At 40.2% G+C, this 22706-nt stretch overlaps 1 protein-coding gene across 3 annotated transcripts in view; it reads left to right on the plus strand.

Annotated features, from left to right (window-relative positions):
- ANXA2 (annexin A2) overlaps window positions 1–17441 on the plus strand; it is a 60193-nt gene extending 42752 nt beyond the window's left edge. For all 3 annotated transcript variants that reach the window (XM_084213829.1, XM_084213827.1, XM_084213828.1), the window contains 11 exons: window positions 1362–1461; window positions 6995–7089; window positions 9847–9960; window positions 11890–11980; window positions 12439–12518; window positions 12855–12914; window positions 13492–13585; window positions 14290–14385; window positions 15353–15411; window positions 16050–16176; window positions 17080–17441. In XM_084213829.1, the coding sequence (XP_084069955.1) occupies window positions 1362–1461; window positions 6995–7089; window positions 9847–9960; window positions 11890–11980; window positions 12439–12518; window positions 12855–12914; window positions 13492–13585; window positions 14290–14385; window positions 15353–15411; window positions 16050–16176; window positions 17080–17135 (972 nt within the window). In that variant the 3' untranslated portion in view covers window positions 17136–17441. The remainder of the gene's footprint in view (window positions 1–1361; window positions 1462–6994; window positions 7090–9846; window positions 9961–11889; window positions 11981–12438; window positions 12519–12854; window positions 12915–13491; window positions 13586–14289; window positions 14386–15352; window positions 15412–16049; window positions 16177–17079) is intronic.
- Window positions 17442–22706: the final 5265 nt, after the last annotated feature.

A 22706-nucleotide genomic window follows, 5' to 3' on the forward strand; every position in this document is an offset into this window, starting at 1 on the left:
TGTGGTGTGGCTCTGGGCCAACTGGGGCCACTTTGCTGGTCTGAACTGCTGGTAAGAGACAAAAGAAAATGATTCAGTTTATTGGTGCTTTTTTGACTTCCCATCTCCACAGCACAAAACAGACTGTCTCCAGAAGGCACAGGGGCAGCTGCCAGAGGAATCTGTACAGAACAGCATGACCTCTACAGGGATAGAGTCAAAATTAGTCTGAAACCATGGAATTTCTTAGTTCAAAGTGCTCCTCTTAAAAATTTGCATGTAAAAATATTTTCCAGGGATATTAGGATAGCTTAGCTCTGTTTATGAACCCAGCTTCCTTTTGGAGTTAGAGATGGAAACAAAAGTTTCTGGGGATCTTTTCCAAGAAAGCTTAGTTGTTCATTCACTTAGGAAATGGCTGTGGCAATTTCAGGTGCTGGTAGCTCTACCTCTCTGCCAGAGGTTTAGGTTTCTAAATTGAACTCAGCAGAGTGGGATTTGTGAATATTACCCAGCTACTTGTATGAAAATCTGTGGTTTAATTTAACCCTCCCCTGGGAGGTGATAATAAGCTGTTAGCTCACACTGAAGCAGCTGAGAAGAGTTCAATCTCTGTTCTGGTCACCCTCTTTTGGCAGCTGTAATCCTCAAGAGAGGACCATGATAAACAGCTGATAAAATCTGGTAACTTGGAAAATGTTGCATCTGTTTACTAAGTGAGCTTACCTGCAAGTCCTCATACTCTTAGCAGTAGTAATTTGAAATGTCATTTGGTTTTGCAAGCCTCATGCTGCTTAAAGCAAGGATCTGGAGGCCAAGAGTTTCAAGAAATTATTAATAGCTCCTGCTTTCTAGAACTATGTCCTTAAATAGTTGGGGATTTTTTTTTGTGTTATCTTTAAAATTCATGAGACAGTGCACAAAACTTTTTCTGACTTTATCATGGTTAATCTTCAATTTCCTTCTTTTTTCTTTATTATCTGTAGCCTGTAAAAAAACTAAAATACTGACTTCAAATCTAAACTACTGTAGACTTCAACTTTGTTGGAATTAGCTTCCTGTAGTCATTTTCCTTCAGATCTAACCAGAAAACTCAGGTTTTAGAATATTGAAGTTTAGTGAGTAAACTTGGAAGGTGTTGGGGTTTTGCTGCAATAAATATAATATCTATTTGTATATATCCTGTGTTATAATAAGCACAGCTGGGAGTGGATTTCTGGGCAATACACGAGCAGAAGAAACTTCAGTGGCTCTTAGTAGAGTTCCATTTTCACCTGATGGCATTTAAAAATTGGGCTAAATACCAGGTAACCATGTGTTGTATTAATTGCACAATTGAACTCTGAAGGGGTTTTTTGTTCTTTTTGTTCCTTTCCCCGCAGCATTCTCTCCCTCCAAGTGCATATGCCACAGTGAAGGCCTACTCCAACTTCGATGCTGACCGGGACGCTGCGGCCCTGGAAACGGCCATCAAGACCAAAGGTGGGCACCAGGGGCTGGGGCTGCCACCCTGGGGGAAGCTACAAGGCTGCTTGCAAAAACCAGAGCAAGACTCTGTCTCAACACCAACATTTTGGTATCCTTACTCAAGGATACCTACTTTAGGAGGTGTTGGATTCCTTGAAATCTTGACCACATTAGATTTTGAACCCTCTAAGTGCATGTTTTGAATATGCTTTAAGTTTGTAGCCATGAGTTGTTGAGAGTATCTTTTTTTTTTCCCCTGTCTTGATTCATCAGTACTTCAAATTCTTCTTCTTTTTGTCACTTGAGAATCAAGTGTTATCTCAGTGGGCTCTGAATCATGGATTTCTACTGGATTGTTGGACTGGACGTTTCTTCTTCCTTTCAGCTCTCCAGGCACCTGCATGGGGGTGGTTTGAACATTTTTATTCTGAGTTTTGAACTAAATACCCATTTATCTTGTATTAATTTGGGATCAAAGAAGATCCTAAAAACTAGTTTCTGAAATGAGTTTGCAGTATTTCAGGGGCAGGGCAATGTGAGCTTCTCAGAGTTGGGATGTTAGATAGGCTTCCCTCTGGTATATTGAAGCCATTGAGAGAGCAGGGAGTGTGAAGTGCAGCTCTGAAGTCATGCCTTGGTGGCACTCCTGGGGCTCTGGTCCTGCTCTGGGACAGGGAGTGCCATGCTTTCCACACTTGCTCCAGGCCAGAGGAGCAGCAGCTGGGCGTAGCTGGAACCAGCAACTCTTTTGCTTTCATGTCAGAGAGAAATTTAAAAGCCAAACAATTTCTCATCAGACAGAAATGCTAAATCTTCCATCAGTGCCAGCAAAGCATGTGTTTGGCTTGCTGTAAAATGTAAAATATATCCCTTCCATAACAAGCACAAGGCTTTCTATCACAAGAAATTCCTTATTAAAGTGGGTTCAGTTCTAATTTTGAATCATTTATGATTTGTTTTTTTTTAAAAAAAAATCCCTGATGAGAGAGTTATATACAAAGCATCTGCTGCCAAACCCGATGATCTATATATATATATAGGTAGAGTTTTGTCTAGACTTTATAATTTTTTTGCAGCTCTGATTATATGGCAAATCTAGGCATTTCAAATACACCATGAGGCTCTCAGGGTAGGTACAAACTTACACATTTGAACTCTCAAGCTGCTAATTATTGCAAAAGGAAATTGCAATCTCCTAGGCAATACAAAAGCTTTTCCAGTCAGGAAAGTCAAGCTCATGTTGTCTTTCCACTTTCTCTCAGCAAATTAAGCAGTGCAGTTAAGTTACATGGAAACAACATTTCAAACAACATTTCAGTAGAGAGATAATTTTCAACTCTCTGAGGGAATAATAAGGAACTTACTCCTGGACCTGCATGTTTGTAGGCCTGAGCTTCTCTCTGCTTATTAGTTTGTTACCCAGAACTTATTCTGGAAGGTGGCTTTAAAGGGAAAATCTCTTTATGGTTCTGATACCGGATTTCCACCCTAAAGAATCTCACAATAGAAGTATTCTTGTGGGAAATTAAGTATGAGAGTGTTGTGACCCTTCTTCCAGGTACTGTTTCCTTGCACTTTGAATGCTTTGGAAGAGGGTATTTTCATCAGAAGGTTTGATAAAATGTGAGTTCTCTAAAATATATATATATGTAGGGTTTTCCTCCAATGAAAATTCCAACTCATCCAGACAAGAAGGGTTATGAGCAGTGATGTAAAGAGCTACCTGCAAGACCAAGTTTTAAAATAATTCTGGGAAATATCTAAGTAGTTTTTGAACTAAAAATAAAACACCCAAAATGAACAGACTGTCTACATCATCAGCAGCTACCATTTTCCTAGGAAGTATCACCATTTCTCTAGGATTTAGTTTGCATTGAATGTGGGAAGTAGAAATAAGCAATGTAAGTAGTGATGAAGAGGAATATGACTTGTTCATGTTAAAACAGTGAGAGAGGTAAGTTGTAAATATATATGCAAGCTGGTTTATGGTTGAAATTAAAAAAAAAAAAAAAACAACCCAGGCATGTAAGAACCATTTGGAGGGGTTTTACTGTCAACAGGATAAAGGACACTGGGTATCTGAACCCTTGGGCTTTCTTTGTGTTGGAAATTGAGGTCTGTACATGGGACTGTATTTCACACTCATCAAAGCAGTCTTTTCAATATCTTGGAAATTAGAGCACTGCCTTGGAAGTGATATCTTGTGCAGTCTAATCTCTGGCTATACCTTATATAAACAGTGCCTGAAGTCTGCTGTTTGCCATCAGGGCTGGCTGGCTTGGGAGAGATACCATATAAATAATTATACTATATTACAATTATAATGTGGTAATGGAAACTCCCAGAATTAGAGTCCATTTTACTGATTCTTGTGTAAAATGGCCAAAACTTATTTTACTGCCTGAGCAACAGCTGAGTTGTATATTTGGTTTAGGGAAAAGATCTAGGCCAGAGTATGTGACTGTTCTGCTCTATGTAATATCTAAATATTTCAGATTAAGTCCTCAGAGGTTGCTAAGCCATCTGTTCATCTGTAGGGACCTCTGGAAAATACTGTGATGTGTTTATTTGGGTTTAGATCTACCTGCAAAAACTATACTGCACAAGTACAGACATTGTCCAGCCCTTTGCAGGGCTTTGAGTGGAGCTGAATTAAATAGAGGGGTTATATATATCCACCAGCCTAGGAAGGGAAATGTGCAAAAATGTCTCCAGGTCATATAAAACCTTATAGTTAGCAATTGTTCAACCTAGAGGTTGCATAATGCAAAAAACTTGTTACAGTTCTGGCTTGTTCCTTTTGGTATAAATGCCATGGCTATGTTTCATTTTTTTTCTCTTGAGTGTTTCTGCAGCAAATTCATTTAATGCCTTGGCATGTCCTTTATACATGTTGGCTTTTTGCTGCATAGGACAAGAAGCTGTTTAATTTCTGTATAATGCTCTTCTGTGCTCTGTGTATAGATTAGCTGATGTACATGAACCTAAGCAGAAGAAACTATCTACAAGGGCACTAACAGAGCTTTTGTTAGATTTCCTTTTGTTTTTTACTTGTAGCAAAGAGAACTGCTGAAGTGTCTCTTCTGTTTCAGAGTTATTTCCTGGCATTGACACTTTGTGTCTCAAGTACTTGTTAAATAATTTTGTCAGACTAGGTTGTGAATATTTGTTATTTGCAGCCTTCTATTGAGGATTCATGGGATACTTTTTTACTCCATGGCTGGCAGACTTCAGGCACAGGTTTGTTGCAGCAAAGGGCTTAGAAAATAGATCTGCAATAAATTAATTATTTCCAGAAATTGCTAAAACAATGATGAAGTGTAAACCAGTCAGTTCCATCTTAGAGAAAGGTTTTCTGTTTATGTATTATAACCAACATGCCCATAACTTTTGAAGGAGTTTTTGAGATTAGGAAGTAAAAGTTTTTAGAGGATATCTGCTGGCTTGCTGGTGAGAGAGGGCAGTGCCTGAAATCCACCAAACTGCATCAGTCACATATTCCAAATATTAAAACTGTCACTAAAGAAATATCTCGTTGCAACATGGTTTGGGTTTGGTGAACCCTTGCTAAGCAAAATAGCAGAACTGGAATTATGGTCTTGTTTTATTTAAATTTTTCCCTCTTACCCCATTTATGTTCATTTCCTCATTTTTGCTGGCTGAGTTCCAACACTGTGATCTTACCAATGTCACCACACATTGCCTCTTTGACAAGAAAAACTGTTATTAAGCAAATTTTTCTTTCCATTCCCCATTGATAGAAATGCAGGGATAAAATCTGCCTAGCCAGAATAAATTTGAAAATAAACTGTCTCATTGCCTTGAAACTTTCAGACACTTTAACAAACAGCAAAGGAAAGTGTTGGAGCTGCTGTCCTGCTGTGCCCCACCTCAGCAGCTGTGAGTCAGCATCCTGTGTGTGCTGCATGATTCCCCAGTGTGGATGAAGTACAAACCCTGACTTTCCACTGAATGCCAGAGCAATGAGTTAACTTCATATTTCCATGGCATGTGTATGAGAAACTTGGATGCAGTCAGTCATTTGTGGGCTTCTAATCTGAAGCAATTGTGGTACAACTTGAAAATGTCATTTGCTTTTTTGAATGCCAAGAATGGTTTAAATTCAGAATTTATTAACAAGCTCAAGACATTGGCTTGTACTGTGGGCCTGCAACAGCTGAAAGGCTCAATGTCTGTGTGTGGCCATTTCTGGACAGGGAGAATTTGTTTTCTTTTATAATGTGGGAACACTTTAAAATGTGCAGGAGTAGATTATGGCTGAAATGTGCAGTCAGGCTGTTTTCAAGTCAGAGTTTGTAACTTAGACGCATTATGCTTTCCAGGACCTTATGGCATCATTTGCAGGCCAAGCTTGTGTGAATAAGAGCACTGATGTAGGTCTGCCTCAGCACAAGCTAAGGACACGAGGCTACCAAATGTAGTATTTCATCATGAAAAATGTGGTGAAGAAAGAGAGAAAATTTTTGGATTAGACTTATAATTTTAGACTCTGCAGCTAGGGGCTGAAAGGTTTTTTGCAAGATTCCTACTTTATATGATTGATTTTTATAGCATCTCTTAGAGTTCTTTGTTTCAGGTTACTTTGGGTAATAGGGAAAAGAAATGCAGCTGGATTCTGGCAGGGATCTGAGTCCTGCTACTAGCTACTGATCCAGTCCTTACTTTCTGGGGGTTTTTATGAAGAAATCATCTTTTACACTGATGTGTGTGCAAGTGTGAAAGAAGCTATTCATAATGCTTCCATTAAACAGAGAGAGCTCAGGTGAAAATCTGACCTCTAGATTAGAGCCACCTGTTTGCTTCAAAAACTGACAGTTGCACTGAAGTGCATGGATTTGGAATGGTTCCCTTGAGAGTAAACCTTTGCTGATGTTAAAAGATAAGTTTATCTTAAAATATAAGTTGGGAGTTTGAGCATCTGCATCCTCTAGGTGTGCCATTTGCAGCTTAGCACGGATCTTCCAGTGATTTCAAAAGGAAGTAGCACATACCTAATTCTTCCAGTGTCAAAAATCCCTGCTGTCTTTTGAGCCCCTGAAACATACTGAATTAAATATACTGCTTTATTTTCCTGTTTCCATGTTTGGAGTGATGGATGAAATGGCTTAAATAGAAAATGTAACTGCTTTATCAAGAAACTTGAATTGAAAAAACTCCAATGAAATGACAGGGCAGGCTTTAGTAAGTAGAAGTTTTCAAATCTGTGTTCCTGAGCAACTTTTTGCAGAATTCTGAGTACTTGAGAACTAGTGCACAGACACGTAAGTGAAGCACAAGACAGAGTGGCAAAGCTGGTCACAAACTAGACTTTGAGGTGTGTCTGAACATCTACATCTGTATCCCATCCCAAAGTCTGGACTCTAATTGGTGGCTTTTTCCCACAGCCAGGACTGGATAAACATTAACTAGTGAGAGCTGCTGAGCTCTGCTCCAGACAGCACATGTGCTGTGTTTGGAGTGTTGGGAACATCCCAATACAAGAACAGGTACAAGAAAGCTTCTCTAACTCTGTCTTGTGTCTTTGTAGGTGTGGATGAGGTCACCATCATCAACATCCTGACAAACCGCAGCAATGAGCAGAGGCAGGACATTGCTTTTGCCTATCAGAGGAGAACCAAAAAGGTAATGAAATAAGAAGAAATAGTAATTATTGAATATTTTTCTTGTGAACAATCAGATTTTTCAGGGTTTGTCTTTTCACTGAAATTTCAGCTGCTTTGTCCATGGTATCACTGTTTAGGACCGGTAGAACTTTGAAATATGTTGAAAATGCACAATTGGGACTGCAGTCTGTTGGAGATGGTGGTTTCCTAGCACCTTCAGAAATCACAGTAGAATCCACAGGATTCCCTGGTGAAAGGTGCTAAAATATGAGAAGGCACTGGCATGAAGTGCCTCCATTTGAAGGAAAGAAGGAAAGAGAGGTGCTTTAGGGGATTGGTTTTTTTTTTCTTTTGGTTGGTTTGTATTTTTGGGGGGTGTTGGATTTTTTGTTTGTTAAGACAACTCAGCATAAGGGAAGTGTTCTGTTTCTGGTCACACAGGTAGCTTAGCTGAGAAAGCACAACTGGCTGCAGTCCTGCGAGCACTGCAGCTATGGAATAATGATGTAATGAGTTGAACTGCATTAAAAATTATCCTGGCAGAAGTACCTTAGGTACTGATCTATTGCTGGAGAGAAATCTGTAAGATGTGTGCAGAATTCTGCAAAATGAGTTTTGCTGTCTGGGAGGCAAGAGCTCTTCTCTTTTGAAGTTTTGAGAATCTTATCATATTTGAAGTTTCATGCTGGTGAAAAAGAGGAAACTTTATATAGAGTTCAGATTATGATGAATGTATCTCTTCCAGGTTTGCCAGACCCCAAATGGTAGTCCTCAAGTAGCATCCCAGAATACTCATCTGAGCCCAAATGTAAATGTAGAGTTAAATTTTGGGAGTTCACCAGCTTTTCTGCATGACTGATAGAGGCACATGCAGAGGCACGGCCAGGTTGGACACGTGCATGTGCGCACACATCTGCACATCCTGCCCTGGGGACACTGGGACAATCTGCACATAAATGGACCCCAGTCGTGAAATGTGTCACTTAAAGCTTTGTTAAATGTTCTGCATGACCACAAAAATGCACAGTCAAGAAAATCTGCAACTTTTTTCATGTTTTTCTCTCACTTTTTTCCCTTGCTGCAACCCAAGAACAAACTGAATTTATCAGAAGTTTAACAAGTGCCAAAGAATAAAACAGTCGTATAAACAATGGAAATGTGCAGTAGAAACCACTCAGATAAACATGTGAGGAGGCAAGAGAGGAGGAAGTGGGATATGAAAAGACACGTAGGTATATCTTCCAGGGACAGTGTCTGATGGTTTTCTTTGCCAGCAGTTGTGCAGATTTTTTTGGCAATGTGTTGTGCTGTACTAGGCTGCTTGCTTTGTGTGTTGCAGGATCTATCAGTAGATCATAATTTTTAAATGTCACATAGTCTATCTCTCTTTTAATTCCTTTGGGATGAGCAATGTTGGATGGAAACTCTTGGTTTAGGTTTGAAGGGACTGTAGGTGCCCAAGATGTAACACCTTCCACTAGACCAGGTTGCTCAAAGCCCCATCCTGGCCTGGCCTTTTAAACATTTCCAGGGATAAGTGAGCCACAACTTCTCTGGGCAACTTGTTCCTTAAAATTTATTACAGAGATATGTGCTGTTTTTCCTGTGGCAGTTCTGAAGAGCCTGTTTTCACCCAAATAAAGGCTGGAGCATTGTCTCCCACATGGAGTGGTTGTACAAAAATGTTTCTAGGTCTTAAGCAGCCAGATGCCCCAAACCCCCCCTTCCTTCCCTTGGCTGATCCATGCAGTGGGTGCATACACTATTAGCATAAATCAGTGCCCTGGATTAAGTGGGTGACTCTGGAAGTTAACTAAATGCCTTGGCTCATTATCTCTCGGGCACAAACTTCTCTGCAGTTCAGCTGAGGTCACTTTCTCTACCCCCTTTTCCCCTGCTCTCCAGCTCAGTGATTGTTAGTGAGAAACCAGCAGCTGAAATGCAGCAATTCCCTTTGGAATGCTACAGATTTGACTTCAGCTTAGGGAATACATGGATCTGTGTGAACCCCAGACTTCATCCTGGGGATTTTAACTTTGTAACCTACACTACAGGGAGACTGATCCTAGCATAATTCAAGTTGGATCTGAAACCCTTAAGAGGATGTGGGCTCTGAGTGTTTGGTGGAGGTTTGCATCCTCTGCAGTGAACATCCCTGACTGTTTTTCTAGGGCTGGCTGGCAATTAACCATAGGGATTTAGGCTACAATCTTCTGATAGTTTCCTTGAAGACAGGCATAATTTTTCAGTGCTCAGGGATGATTTTTTTATCTCCTCAGCTAGCTGGCTGGGAGCTGGGCCTTACGGTGGGATAAGTGTGCAGTCAATTTTCCAATGTCTTAGCTAGTAAAGGGCTGGGATAAGAGGAAAACCACATATAAAACAGTACTGCTGGGAAGCTGTGGGAGTATGATGGACAAGCAGTGACCACAGTGAGTCAAACTCAGATCCATATGTGCTTATTAGCTCCAGCAAAGCATCAGTGCTTCAGGATTGAAGTGAAGCTGTTTAGATGTGTCTGCACCATGTTTTCCAGCACTTTGTCAGACACTGGTGCATTTCTTCTTATTTTCAGAGGATTAGAAAAAAATTCCTTTGCCCTAATTTCTTTCTTAGGCTTTCACAGACAAAAAGCTCTTCATGTTTCTGTTTTCTTGTCAGTTGTGTAAGAAACACTGCTGCAGGCTTGGAGACTTAAAGCCCTGCAGGTTAAATTCTCTGGAGATCAGAAGTGAGCATTAATTTCTTTTCTTCCATCGTCCCATCTGTTTTACAGGAACTTTCTGCAGCACTCAAGTCTGCTCTCTCAGGTCATTTGGAGGCAGTGATCTTGGGCTTGCTGAAGACACCAGCACAGTATGATGCCTCTGAATTGAAAGCTGCCATGAAGGTAAATAAGCTTTGAAATTTAACATCAGTGATCTGATGTCGCTATCTCGGGAAAGAACATGGACTTCATATCCAGGGCCATCATTTTCAAACTGATATTTTGTTTTTTTAGTGCTACAGTTTAAATATCCAGCTGCAAGGCATCAAAAATTAGAGAAATCATGGAACTATGTAGTTTTAAAACTCTTAATTAAATCCTCTCTTAAAGGAAAAATCATTCTTGTCAGCTCAGGAGTGACAGCTGGCTGCTTTGCTGACTTCTCTTACAAACAATGCCCAGGTTCATAGTATAAGAAACCTTTAAGAGAGCAGCTGTTAGCAGGAGCTATCAGATCCTCTGCTGTCATTTGTGGGTTTAAACAGTAATTTCCAGTTACTGGGTCATATCACTGATCTGGAAAGAACATCCTGTACCAGAGCTGCCTGTGCAGAAGATGAGGAAGATGGGGCATCAAAAGCAGTCTCTGCACAAAGAAATATCTGCTTTGCAGGCCACTAAAACAAGATTTGAGAGGTGCTCATGCCAGTACAGTCCTCTTTGTAAGCAAACTAAGGTTGGAAAGTTGTAGTTATAATCATCTACTCATCACATTCTGGATGTTCTTGTTCAAGTTAGGTTGTTTTTTTTTTTTAATAAGAATAAAAGACAAGTACTAAGTTATGTCTGAAATTTAGAACATGTCAATAACACCAATTCATTAACTTCTCCAGAGGATTGAAAAGGAGTTAATGAACAAATAAGAAAACAAAACCACCCTCTTCACCACATAAACAGACACACTCCCCCAACCCCCCAAAAAAAAAACTCCTTAAATCCCCAAACCCAAAAAACCAACCCACTATGGAGATGGTAACTCTTCAAGGGTGGGCCAAATGCCCTGTTTGAGTAATCAGATGCTGCCCTCTCCTGGCCTGAGTACAACCTATCCATAATTTATTGTGACTCAGACTAGTCTGGGGTTTGGGATTAAAGACCAAGCAATTTCCTCAGAGTAGTCCCAAATGCAGAATATTCTATGCTCTCCATGGGTTGATTTTCCCAGCTCCCGAGGAGTTCCCATTACTCCCGACCTGCTCTGAGTTAGAAAAAACCCTCAGTGCTCTGAATTTGCTGAGCTTAAGTTTGGCTTGATACATAGAGAGCATTACTAGCTATGACTTAGGCATCAGAGTTGAGGAAAGCAAAGTTATCACTGAGGAGTTAATTATTTTTCTATTACACATTCTTGAAAATATTCCAAAAATATTTAGAAAATTATCTATGTTGCTAGTCTTCATTTTCCCCTAGATGCTTATTAGAGCCATTGTGTGGAAAGCTCTCCTAGTTCTCTTAGCTTTAAGCCATGTTAATAAAATTACTTGGGTTTACTCCTTTTTTCTTTTTCTTTTTTGGTTTGTCCCACTTTCTTGCCCCTTCAAGGGAGACATTTTACCCAGAGGGTGCTTTGCCACATAATTGCCTCTGTTTTCCACGCATTCAAGACTGCAGCATGAGACATTTTCCCAGGATGTTACTTCCCTTGAAATCCTCTGGGAAGCTATGCCCATTTTTGCCACTTGCAAGGTGACATTCTTTTACAGATGGGCTTAACAAACAGCATCCTAACAGGAGGATAAGAGTGGATTTTCTTCCTGTTCTCCCTGTGGATAGAAAAAATCACACAGGCCCTGATAGACAGGCCTTCTCCAGTTATGCTGGTGAGGAGACCACTGTTAGACACTCACAGCAGATGCACATTGCCCAGAGAGAACATCTACAGGATCTCTAAGCCACTAGAAATATTCCATCTGTTTTTTCTCAGGAGTAGTTGGCAAAAAATATCCCTGAACTGTTAGAGTGGGGGAGAAGAGATATCTGTAAAATGTTTTTGAACTATTTAAGCACTCGTGTTCATTGCTAGCTCCTAACTGAGCCCCGTTTGTGTTGCAGGGGCTGGGAACTGATGAAGACACCCTCATTGAAATCATCTGCTCCCGAACAAACCAGGAGCTCAGTGAAATCAACAGAGTCTACAGGGAAAGTGAGTTTACTTTGCAAGTTTCCATTTACTATGTCTTTTACACTAAATTAATTGGATAAATTCCCCTCAGTGTGAATTTCATTATTAGAAATCAAACTCAAATCTGCTTTGGTTCTCTGCTATTTTGTACTGGTGTTCTGGATATTTGTGTGATTTATATAGTTGCATCTTGTTGCATGGTAGCAAACAGACTGAAGGCTATTTGCTACTAATACAAGTTGTGTCTAAATGAAATTTTTTGGTAAGCTTTCTATGAGAGATTAATTGCATGGACCTCATGGCTGGCTGGTAGCAATGCTGGGTTTGATGTAGGCAATTGTGGGCTTTTCATTGTCCTCCACACCTGACTTAGATCGTAGTTGTTTACGTGCATAAAACACAGTAATTAGCAGCCCTTTTTCTTGCAAAGGAGTGTTTGTGAGATACTCTTTGCCTGAAAAGAACTCTTTGTTTTGTAGTGTACAAGACAGAGCTGGAAAAGGACATCATATCAGACACATCTGGTGACTTCCGCAAGCTAATGGTTGCCCTGGCCAAGGTAGGGCTGTTCAGTTTCCCACTTTCTCTAATGTGCCTGAGTGGTGGCTGCCAGTGAAACAATTGGGTTTCTGATGCACTCTTAAATTTCCCTGTGTTTTCACTGGCCTTGGGGGGGGTAAAAAATATTCAAATGTTGAAGGGCAAAGTATTTTAACAGAAATGCAGCATTCACAGCATTAGCTTTGTAATGGGGGTATGCAGTTACTCATTTAGCAAATTCAGGTTAAAAAAAAAAAACCTGAATATATGCATAGCAAACTGCATAGCAAATGTACATGCATAGCAAACTTACTTTTTATGAAACCTTTCTAAAATACTGACATCTTGTTTGAAGGGCAAAAGATGCGAAGATACCTCTGTGATTGATTATGAGCTGATTGACCAAGATGCCAGGGTAAGTGCTGGTAGTGACCATGAAAATCTCCAGTTGGTCAGGCTTTGGGGGATATTGAATATAAACGTACTGTGGAAGTGGAGAGCATTTGTGAAGTAGGTTTGTGTATTTCAGATTGTCCTGCACAGTAATGTTTGCATGGTGTCAGTGAATCTGCCACTTGCAATCCTGGTGCCTTCAGGTATCAATTTTCACAGACTACTTACCCACTATACAGAAGCTCTTTGGTATTTCTTTTAGATACATGAAGAGAGAGAACCTTTAACAAAAGGAAATACATCCATTGCAGTGAACTTAGTGGCTGGTAGTGCTTGTTTGTTACATCTGCATCTCTCAAGAGCAGTTTTGCTGAGGTAAACAGAGCTAAATACAGAGTAAAGCTGTAGCCAGAGGTGAATACAAAGCAATTAGTCTTAGTGTCAGATTTAGATCCTTAAATGTCGTCCTGGTGACCTGCCCAACCACGTGTCCTTGTGTGTTTCTCCCACAGATACAGTTCCAGTAGTGTTTTTCCAATACATCTGCAATGGCTTCTTGTGAAACTCCTGATTTTTTGTGATTTTCTTTTTAACTCCAGGACCTCTATGATGCTGGTGTGAAGAGAAAGGGAACTGATGTCCCCAAGTGGATCAATATTATGACTGAAAGAAGTGTTCCCCACCTGCAGAAAGGTACTATTCAAGAGACAGAATTTTTTCCCCTGTTAAGAGAGTTATAACAAGATGGTAACAATTTTGCCCCAGATATGATTGAAATGATTGTGAAAAGCACTCAAAAAACATAGGAGAGCTCATAAATCTTAATTCATGTCTAAAGTGTTCATTTTTAAAGAAAACCTTGTTATTTCTGTGGATGTGTTGATCTCGCATTTTAAGTGTGTACAGCTCTTTTTTACACAGGTGTAACAATGCTCAGTTATATGTCACATATCCTGAAAACAAAGATGTTGCCAACCTAGAAAACATGGATGCAGGATACCTTGAGAAGTCCTTTATCTTTTACCTCTGTGCCAGGGTAGCTTAGCTATATAGTGAAGACTCAAAAGCAGCTCTGATACTGCTGTAAAGCAGCACATGGGAAAAGCCATTTGAAGACTTCTCAGAGCTTAAATTACTGTTGTTTCAAGAAATATCAGTACAGGATTAAGATGGTGTTTTCCCAGATTATGGAGGTGTTCAAGGAAAACAAAAAGGCCACAGCATGGGACCTTTACAAACTTCTCCTTGTATTTAAGATGAGATTCTTAGAAGGACTTGCGTGGATATTTATTCATCATGTGTCTCTACATTCCTGTGTCTGTTTTCATGCTTTGGTTGGTTATTTCTGCCAGTTCTTGGTTGGGTTTTGATTTCGCCTACTTTCTTTTCTGTGCTAGTGTTTGAGAGGTACAAGAGCTACAGCCCATATGATATGTCAGAGAGCATCAAGAAGGAGGTTAAGGGAGATTTGGAGAATGCCTTCCTTAATCTTGGTAAGTTACCCTGAAGTAAAGACTGTCCTTATATGGGATCTTTTCAGGGCTCTTGCATTGTACCATGATAAAGGTAGGACCTAGATTCACCCTGCTGGATGAGAAATTAGCTGGACATGCTGGGTGTTGTTGGATCCACTGGTGTATTTTAAGATATTGCAGATACTGAGAAGCAGCTTATTTTTGCCCTCTGCAAGATATAAATCTTGTTTTCTAGTTAAAATGAAAATGCATGTGTGTTGTGATCTGCTGTTAGTTCCACTTTTATTTGATAGAGGGGCTTAATGTTTGTTTCCCCAAGCAAACAAAAAGGTTGACATTGTTCAGTACCCACCTAGGCTGGAGAGAAAACAGCATGTGTGTGTGAGAGGAGACAACAGGCAGGCAGTGAGGGGTGGTAGGGGCTAATTGAAGAGCTGATTTGACACTGAATTCTCTGAAATAGGGAGGCAGGTGTAAGGCTGATACTGTGCCATGAGGTGAAGATGACAAGGATGTCACTGTGTTTAAGAGGAGTTCTTTAAGGGGAAAATCCATTTCAGACTGAGGGTGAACTGAGAGCTGTGTAATGCAAATAGAGTATAAACAGAGCTCAGCCTTGAAAAGGAGGTTTCTCATGGATGAGTATACAAGGAATGTTTCCAGAGGAGAGATTGCTTTTAAAAGTGGAACTGGGAGCTGTGGAGGAGAACTGGCATTCTGAAATGATACCAATTCCAAAATGATGCCATTTTCATGGAAAGAAACCCTTCCTAAGAATGTGAGCATCTGTGGTTCAGTCACAAGCTTAAACCTAATGACTTCTAAGTAGCGAGTCAGGTAAAAATATTTTCTTTGTGTCCCCTTTTTGGAGGAACTTTTGCTGAAAACCTCATTTTGACTACTTATCATAGCTTTAAAAATAGCTGCAATATTCTGTGTCCAGTGAATGGGCAGGATATTTAATTATTCTTGTCTCTCTCTTCAGTCGAGTGCATTCAGAACAAGCAGCTGTACTTTGCAGACAGGCTGTATGATTCCATGAAGGTAGGAAAGACTGTTTTTTCTTTCTACTATTTCTTTTTTTGTTGTCATTGTTAGGAACTTCTGTTCATATGAATTGTTACTGGCATGTGAATAAATTAACAAATACCTAATATTGTTCAAGAACTTTCTTTAACCCTTATGAGCCTGGATTATCTCTTCAGATTCCTCTGGTATAGGGAAATATAGGAAAGGGTCCCATTATGAAAATCTTTATTAGATCAGTTGATTATAATTAACAAAGTTAGACACATTTTTTACATGTAACCGAGAACTGATAGCAGAAAAAGCTGTTTATTGAATACCAAAATAGGATATTAAATTGGCCTCAAAACATTTGTGAAGCAAAAGGAATAAAAAGAAACCTGGTGACTGGCATTAGGTAATTCCAGGAAGACCTGGTGAACCAAAAGTGCTGCTCACAGTCTAAACTGAATTTGTGACTGCAAGTTGGTTAAGCACTGCTGATGAGAAAGGTACATTCATGCTCACATTCTTGGATCATAATAATGACCTTCATTAGAAGATTTCATTCATTTTATCTTTTATTGCTCCTCTTGGTTTCCTGCAGTTTGCTGTGCTATCCTTTACTACTAGGAGCATTTCAGCTATTGCAGCTCTAAATGTGTGTCTGCTCGTAGGGCAAGGGAACCCGGGACAAGGTCCTGATCAGGATTATGGTGTCCCGCTGTGAGGTTGACATGCTGAAAATCAAGAGTGAATTCAAGAGGAAATATGGAAAATCTCTCTATTATTTCATCCAGGCAAGTTTTTTATCTTTGGTTTTATATCATGGGCCTTGGCAGCAGTCTTCTTTGGATTCGTGGTACCACTAGAATTCACGGGAGGTGTGTTAGAGGCCACAGAGAGAATACTGTGTTATGTACTACAGAAAACACACCTTCATCTTCACAGTCTATAGCTGGTACAGTTCCTGTCAGCCACTGGACAGTATATGTGGGCTTTGTGCAATCAACTGGTGTGTTCTGAAAGAGAATTCTGTTCACCAGTCCCTATCCTCAGGTCAAAAGAAAAGACAATTGTTCTGTGATTGCTGAATGAAAATAGAGCATCTAAATTGCTACTCCCTTTCTTTTCAGTGCTCAAGGAGAAGGCTCTTTAGCTAGTGACTTGTGTCCCTTTCTGTGATTAGACAGGAGCTACAAGGTGCTAGGTTTTGTCTAACTTGGGGCATTGGTAAAGAGCTTGTGCATCTGTTTCAAAGCTGATCTTCACCCTCACAACAGCATATGCTACATTATTCCTTGTGAAGATGAAGCTGAGTCAAAATCTTAAACCAGAATCTTTTCCTGAAGGTGTCAATTGTAGATTATTAGCAATTTTTTTAAATAGTGCTCTTGGTGTATGATTTTTGCAGTGATCAGTGAGACGAAGCAGAATTGAGTTCTTCAGCTTTCCTTTGTTGTGTTACTCTTTTTCATACCCAAATTTCTCTTTTCTTGGCCTTGCATTTGTATTGCAAGAATGATTAAATAATTTCACTTCACACATAAGTAAAACTCAGTCAAGATAGTCTCCTCTGGGCTGAGAATGCTTCAATGTGAATCATAAGCTGTCCCACAGGTTTAGAATATAATTCATATGCTTATACATTTTGTGGTTGTTTCCTGACATGTATTTTCTATTTTTCTTCCCTTGCTTTACAGCAAGACACAAAAGGGGATTACCAGAGGGCACTGCTGAACCTGTGTGGTGGAGAGGATTGAAAACTGTGAGGGAAGAAACCCAAATCCAGAGAAATGCCTTTTTTGCTCTTCATTTTACTGTAATCCTAGAAAACCTGAATTTCCTAGCTAGCCTGACTTGCCCTTTCCCTGCCAGAGCCCTGCTGCAGTTTGCTCCCCTGCGCTGTGCATGCCCCTCTTGGCAGCTGTGCTTGGCTCTGCCAAAGCTCCTGGCAGTGTATGGCCAGAGACACTAACCCTCCAGGAGACACGGGCTCACACGTGCTTGTGAAAAAGCTCTGCCTCTCTGTGCAATGTTTCTAATAAAACAAATAAAACGACGTTTTACTTTAACAATATGGGTCTTTCAGATCTTAATTTGAGAACTGTCTGAACAGTTGATGTGTATTTAGCTTTTGCTGTCCATTTTCTCTGTTGTTTTTATCCTCCTCAGGTTCATTAGTTGTGGCTGAAAACTTACCTTCTTCCCTCAATCCCTTCATCTGTTTAATGATTCATTTTGTCAGCAGATCCAAAACCATTCTCTTCACTGTTTGAGGGAGATGATCCTGCCCCTCTGCTTGGCCCTGCTGAGGCCACAGCTGATGTGCTGTGTCCAGCTCTGGGCTCCCCAGTACAGAGAAACCTGGAGCTCCCAAAGATTATTTAGGGCATGGAGCATCTCTGATGAGGAGACACTGGGGGATCTGGCCCTGTTAAGCCTGGAGAAGAGAAGACTGAGAGGGGATGTAATTAATGCTTATAAACATCTACAAAGTGGGTGCCAGTTGATGGTACCAGACTCTTTTCAGCAACAGGACGAGGAGCAAAGGCCATAAACTAAAACACAAGCGGTTTCACCTCAGCATGAGGAAGTACTGCACACTGAGGGTGGCAAGCCCACCTGGATGGTTTCTGTTTCTCCTGTTCCAGGTTGACCCTGCCTGGGCAGGGGGGTTGGACTGAAGGTTTCCAGAGATGCTTTCCAACCCTGACTGTTCTGTGATCATCTTTCCCCTAATTAAGTGCCAGTGAAACCTGAGCCACAGCCCTTTCTGCCTGCCTGTGAGGGGCCAACACATGAATCCCTCCCCACGTTTAAGCACTTTGTGTGCCTCTATGTGAGGGGCAATAGTTTGAGAGCCCAGAGCAGCCTGTCTGTAACAGGAGTGCTTTCTGCAGCAGAGCCGCGGCCGGGGATCGCTGCCCAGGTGCGTGGGGCCGGTCGCTCGGAGGGGAGCGCGGTAGCCATTGCTCGTTCCGTGAGGGGCGCGTTCCCGCCCTCCTCCCGCGGCCGGGCCGGGCCGGGCGGGCTGAGGGCACCGCGGGCGGCCCCACGGAGGGACCCACCCGGGACCGTCCCCACCAGACTCAGTTGAGAGCCAGGAGGATGTGCTGCTCTCACTGAGACACTTTCTCCTACTACAGCGTGAAACTCACACCCGAGTGTTAGGGAAAAGGTGTGAAGAGCGAAACTTCCCCCTCAGCTGGGAGCGGGGCGCGTTGCCCTCACGGGTGAAGGCTGAGGGGAGCGGCCATGAGGGCGCTGGTGATCACATCCCCAGCACAACCTTTCGTACAAGTATCACAGAGTTGTCAGAAGGTAAAATGGTTTCCTCTTTTCACAGCTGTTGCTCCTTTGGGAATGCAAAACTGCCTGTAAGTATCAGGTATTTTAAGTATTTTCCCTTTGTCGTTATCTGGTTTTAAGCTGTCTGTTTCAAAGGTTCGGGCTCTCCTCAGAGATAATTTTGATCTCCTCAGAGATATGAGAAGCACACAAGGAGGCTGTTTCATGCCACCATTAGAAGTGTGAGAGATTTTGCTTAAATATTATTGGCTGTAGACCACAAAAAAATATTTGGTGTGAAAACAGTGCAGTTGGTAAAATATTGATAACTTAAATGCACAAATGATACAATTTTTCAGGAGCAGCTCCAATTTAATGCCTGATGGAGCAGTGTCATTCACACCTGTTTACAAAATGCCTCTCTGTCTAGATTTGTACATTTAAAAACTATTGCTGAGATAGCAAATCACTCTTTGAATCTAATTAGGTAAGCCATCTCTATAAATGTTGCTTGCTCAAATGTGGCCTTATAAAAGAAATCAAACTGCAAGCATTTTTCCAGTCAGTGGAATGAACAACTAGAATTTGATGGCTGGCATGCTCTGCCTCACTGCCACAGGATGTTCAATATTGCAGGCTGCCTTTCTTCAGGAGCAAAACCATGTTAAGTAAACCAGCAAACCAGCAGGACTTCAAAGGCCAGGACTGTTTTTACTGATTTTAGACTAGGAAGTAAATTAGTCTCCTGTAAGATCTAGAAGATTTCTAAAAATTCAGGTTGTTTGTTGGCATTGTTGATTTTATTTTTTTTTTAAGTACTGGCTTATTAATATTTCAGATAGGAATAAATTTCCAAGCTCTGGTGTTGATCCTGTCATTTGGTTGCAGCCTTGCTAATAAGTAAGATGAGTCCCTGTCCATGATATATTGCAAAAATCAGGTCTCTGAGACTTTGAAAGATAGGAATACCTTGAAGAATGATGTTTGACAATGTTGCAACATTTTTTAGTAAATCCCCACATGGCAAATTAAATACATAATTAAAAAAAAATTTCAGTTGTTGATATTGTAATTTAGACCATTATCAAAGATCTATTTATGTTCAGAAGTAAGGGGGGGAAAAAAACCACAAAAAACCAAAACCCAAACCTTAAAATTTGCTATTCTCAGTCTTTGTTGCCCCGAGAATCTGTGAAATTTTTTTCAGGTCAGATCTTGATTCAGTCTCTTGTGTTTGCTCTTTGGTGTTCCCATTCCAATAGCACAGGTAATAACCAGAAGTTGTACACTTCATAGGCACTGTTTCTTTAACTACCCCAAATTGCACAGCAAATAGCAGCAGTAGGATTTCATTTGATGTGTTCCTTACCAGACCTACTGTTTAACAGAGACATTGGAATATAGACCTAAAGAACTGTACCTCTGGGCCAGTATAACTTACATTTATTAAGAAAGTAGTGATGTTTCTAATATGGAGAGGTGGTTCCTTGTCCTATCATAAGGGAGATTTTACTGTTTCTTTCAGAATTCCCTTACTCATATTTCAGAGGAGTTTTTCTAAGGCAGGGTCTAAATAGTCCAATTCAGAGTAAGGCAACATCACTAAAGAGAGTAGTTATCATGCTTGTACTAAGCCATGTTCCTTATTTCTGCAATTCCTGCCTTCATTTACACAGCATCTAAACAATCAGTTTATTAGTGCTGTGCATTGATGAGGAGTCATGCAAGATGTTTTACAAGTGAGAATCAGATGTAGGATGGTTTAATTAAATTTAAATGTAGTTCAGCCAAAACTGAAGCCAACATTTACACCCTGGTAAAAGAAAAGGTTCCTTGCAACATGGAAGGTTTAAGTCCTCGCTGTTAAAACATCTTTTTAATTAATATTAAAAAGCTGTCTATAATTTCACTTCTCAAATGGGTAATGTTTGCTCTCTGAACACTGCTTTGACTGTTTGTAGGGCTTGTTCCTCAAGTGTAGCTTTTCCCCACTGCAGTGAGGACAGATGAGCTCTTCAGAAGCACCACCTAGAGCAGCAGAGCTGGGATTTTGGTTCGGGGTTGGGTGTCCTGCTTGTCTTTCTGTTTATATCCTGTCGCTTGTAGACAGAGAAAGAGCCGTGTTTGGGTGACACGGTTGGCAGCAGACATTTCTGTTCGCGGGCTCCTTTGGGGCCGAACCATCTGGCGGTGGGGCCGCGGCTGCCCCGAGCGCGGCGGGGCCGCTCTGGGTGCGCTGGCAGCGGCCGCTCGCGAGAGGGAGCTCGGAGAAAGCGCCAAGGTGTTCCCGCAGCCAAACAAAACAACACCGAGAGCTGGAATCCTCTCCTTACACATGAACTCTGCTCTCTCCAAACATTTACATTCCCCGACTCTAAGCCTTCGTGTCAAAAATTCGGTTTCATCTTCCAGTATTTTTTTCCTACTCTCCTCTCTGAAATACTTCACCAATTTTAATAATTGCTCTCTTTAGGTGTAGGCAAAAGAAACGATTTCTTAAGTTCTAATCATGTTGTGAGTTTCCAAAACGGAGAGGTTTTCTACAAAGAACCTTTCAAAGAGTGGGTTAATAATGACAATGTGTGTAAAGGAATTTTCTAGCTTTTCTTAAAAAAGAAGGGATTTTGAACTTGAAATTATCTGCTGCTTAGGTACACGTTATTTTCTGTAGAAAATTAAACACAACCTCATATCTTCAGCTGTGTTCATAACATAAAAAATGTGAGCACTGCACACTCGTTGCTTTTTCACTATCTTTGCTAATAAAAAAATTTGCTATTAAAGTAGCTTTTCTGAAGGAGATATTTTGATTTTTTCATGTGTATTAACCCTCTTTTCCTCTCACTTTGATCTGTTCACACTAGGCAATGTTTTTAAAATTTTAGTGTAGAAAGAATTTGTTATGTGAGACAACTGTTTATGTTCATCTTATGCATTTTTAGGATCAAGAAAAGAAGATATTGATGAATATTCCTTTGAGTATGGCTTATTTAAGGTCCTGTTTAATGCTGAACACCAAAAAAAAAAAAAACCAAAAAAACAACCAGCACTATATGTAGCTATTTAAGAAGGTTGGTTGGAACACAGACTATTGCTGTGACTCCTGATTGAATAATTACTACGGAATGTGGCCACTACTCTCCTCTGCTATGTGTCCTTAGCTGGCTGGTTCATACTGACTGATTTTCAGGTAATGTTTTACTTGTAAAGTAAAAATAAAATGTAAGGCTTGTGAAGCCTATTTCTAAGCATACACAGAACTCATCTGAAAATCAGCTTTTAATATTATTTTTGAATAGTCGTTGTATCTATTTTATCACTTCTGTACAAAAATCAGGATGAATTACCAACAGGCATCTTATTAAATGTTGAACTTATCAAATATTTTGTGATTACATTCTATGAAAGAGAAATTTTTATTTAAGGTAGCTTTATTAGAATTTTTTAAAAAACAAATACTAAAGTATTTTAGATCTGTGAAGCAATAAAGATGGGTAAGTATTCTGGGAGAATATTTTTGTTAACATTTTGTAAAAAAAAAATTACTTTTAATTTATGGGCTCTCTGTGAATATATATAGTAAATTGTATTTTGTTTGTGAGAAAGTATGGTAGTTAAATTATTACAAATATATGAACAATGATGTGCTTAAATACTCAGTAAAGCAACAGTTGGCATTGTAGAACTAATACATTAATAACAGGGGATTTATATTCTTTCCCAATTCAGTTTTTTCCTCCACACTCAAAAAAAAAAAGGTGTTAGGTGCTCTTAATGTGTGTTTTAGGCTTTACTGTGAACTCTTAGTTCTGAATTTTCTTCCTCAGTGTATGAAGGTTTTCCCTGCAAGCAGGAAACAGACTGTCCTCTGTAGTGGTTCAGGACTGTGACTGCCTTGTAGCACTACTATTGCAAATGATGAATTACAGGAGGGCTGTTTCCTGGTCTCTTGGAACTTTGTGTATTGAAAATGCACTCAACATGGCAAGTTTTTAATAGCTTGGTTTTAAATACTTTATATTAGAAGATCTTATTTAGTAAAA

The sequence above is a fragment of the Fringilla coelebs genome, assembly GCF_963513975.1.
Source record: "Fringilla coelebs genome assembly, chromosome: 12".
In the NCBI taxonomy this organism is placed as follows: domain Eukaryota; kingdom Metazoa; phylum Chordata; class Aves; order Passeriformes; family Fringillidae; genus Fringilla; species Fringilla coelebs.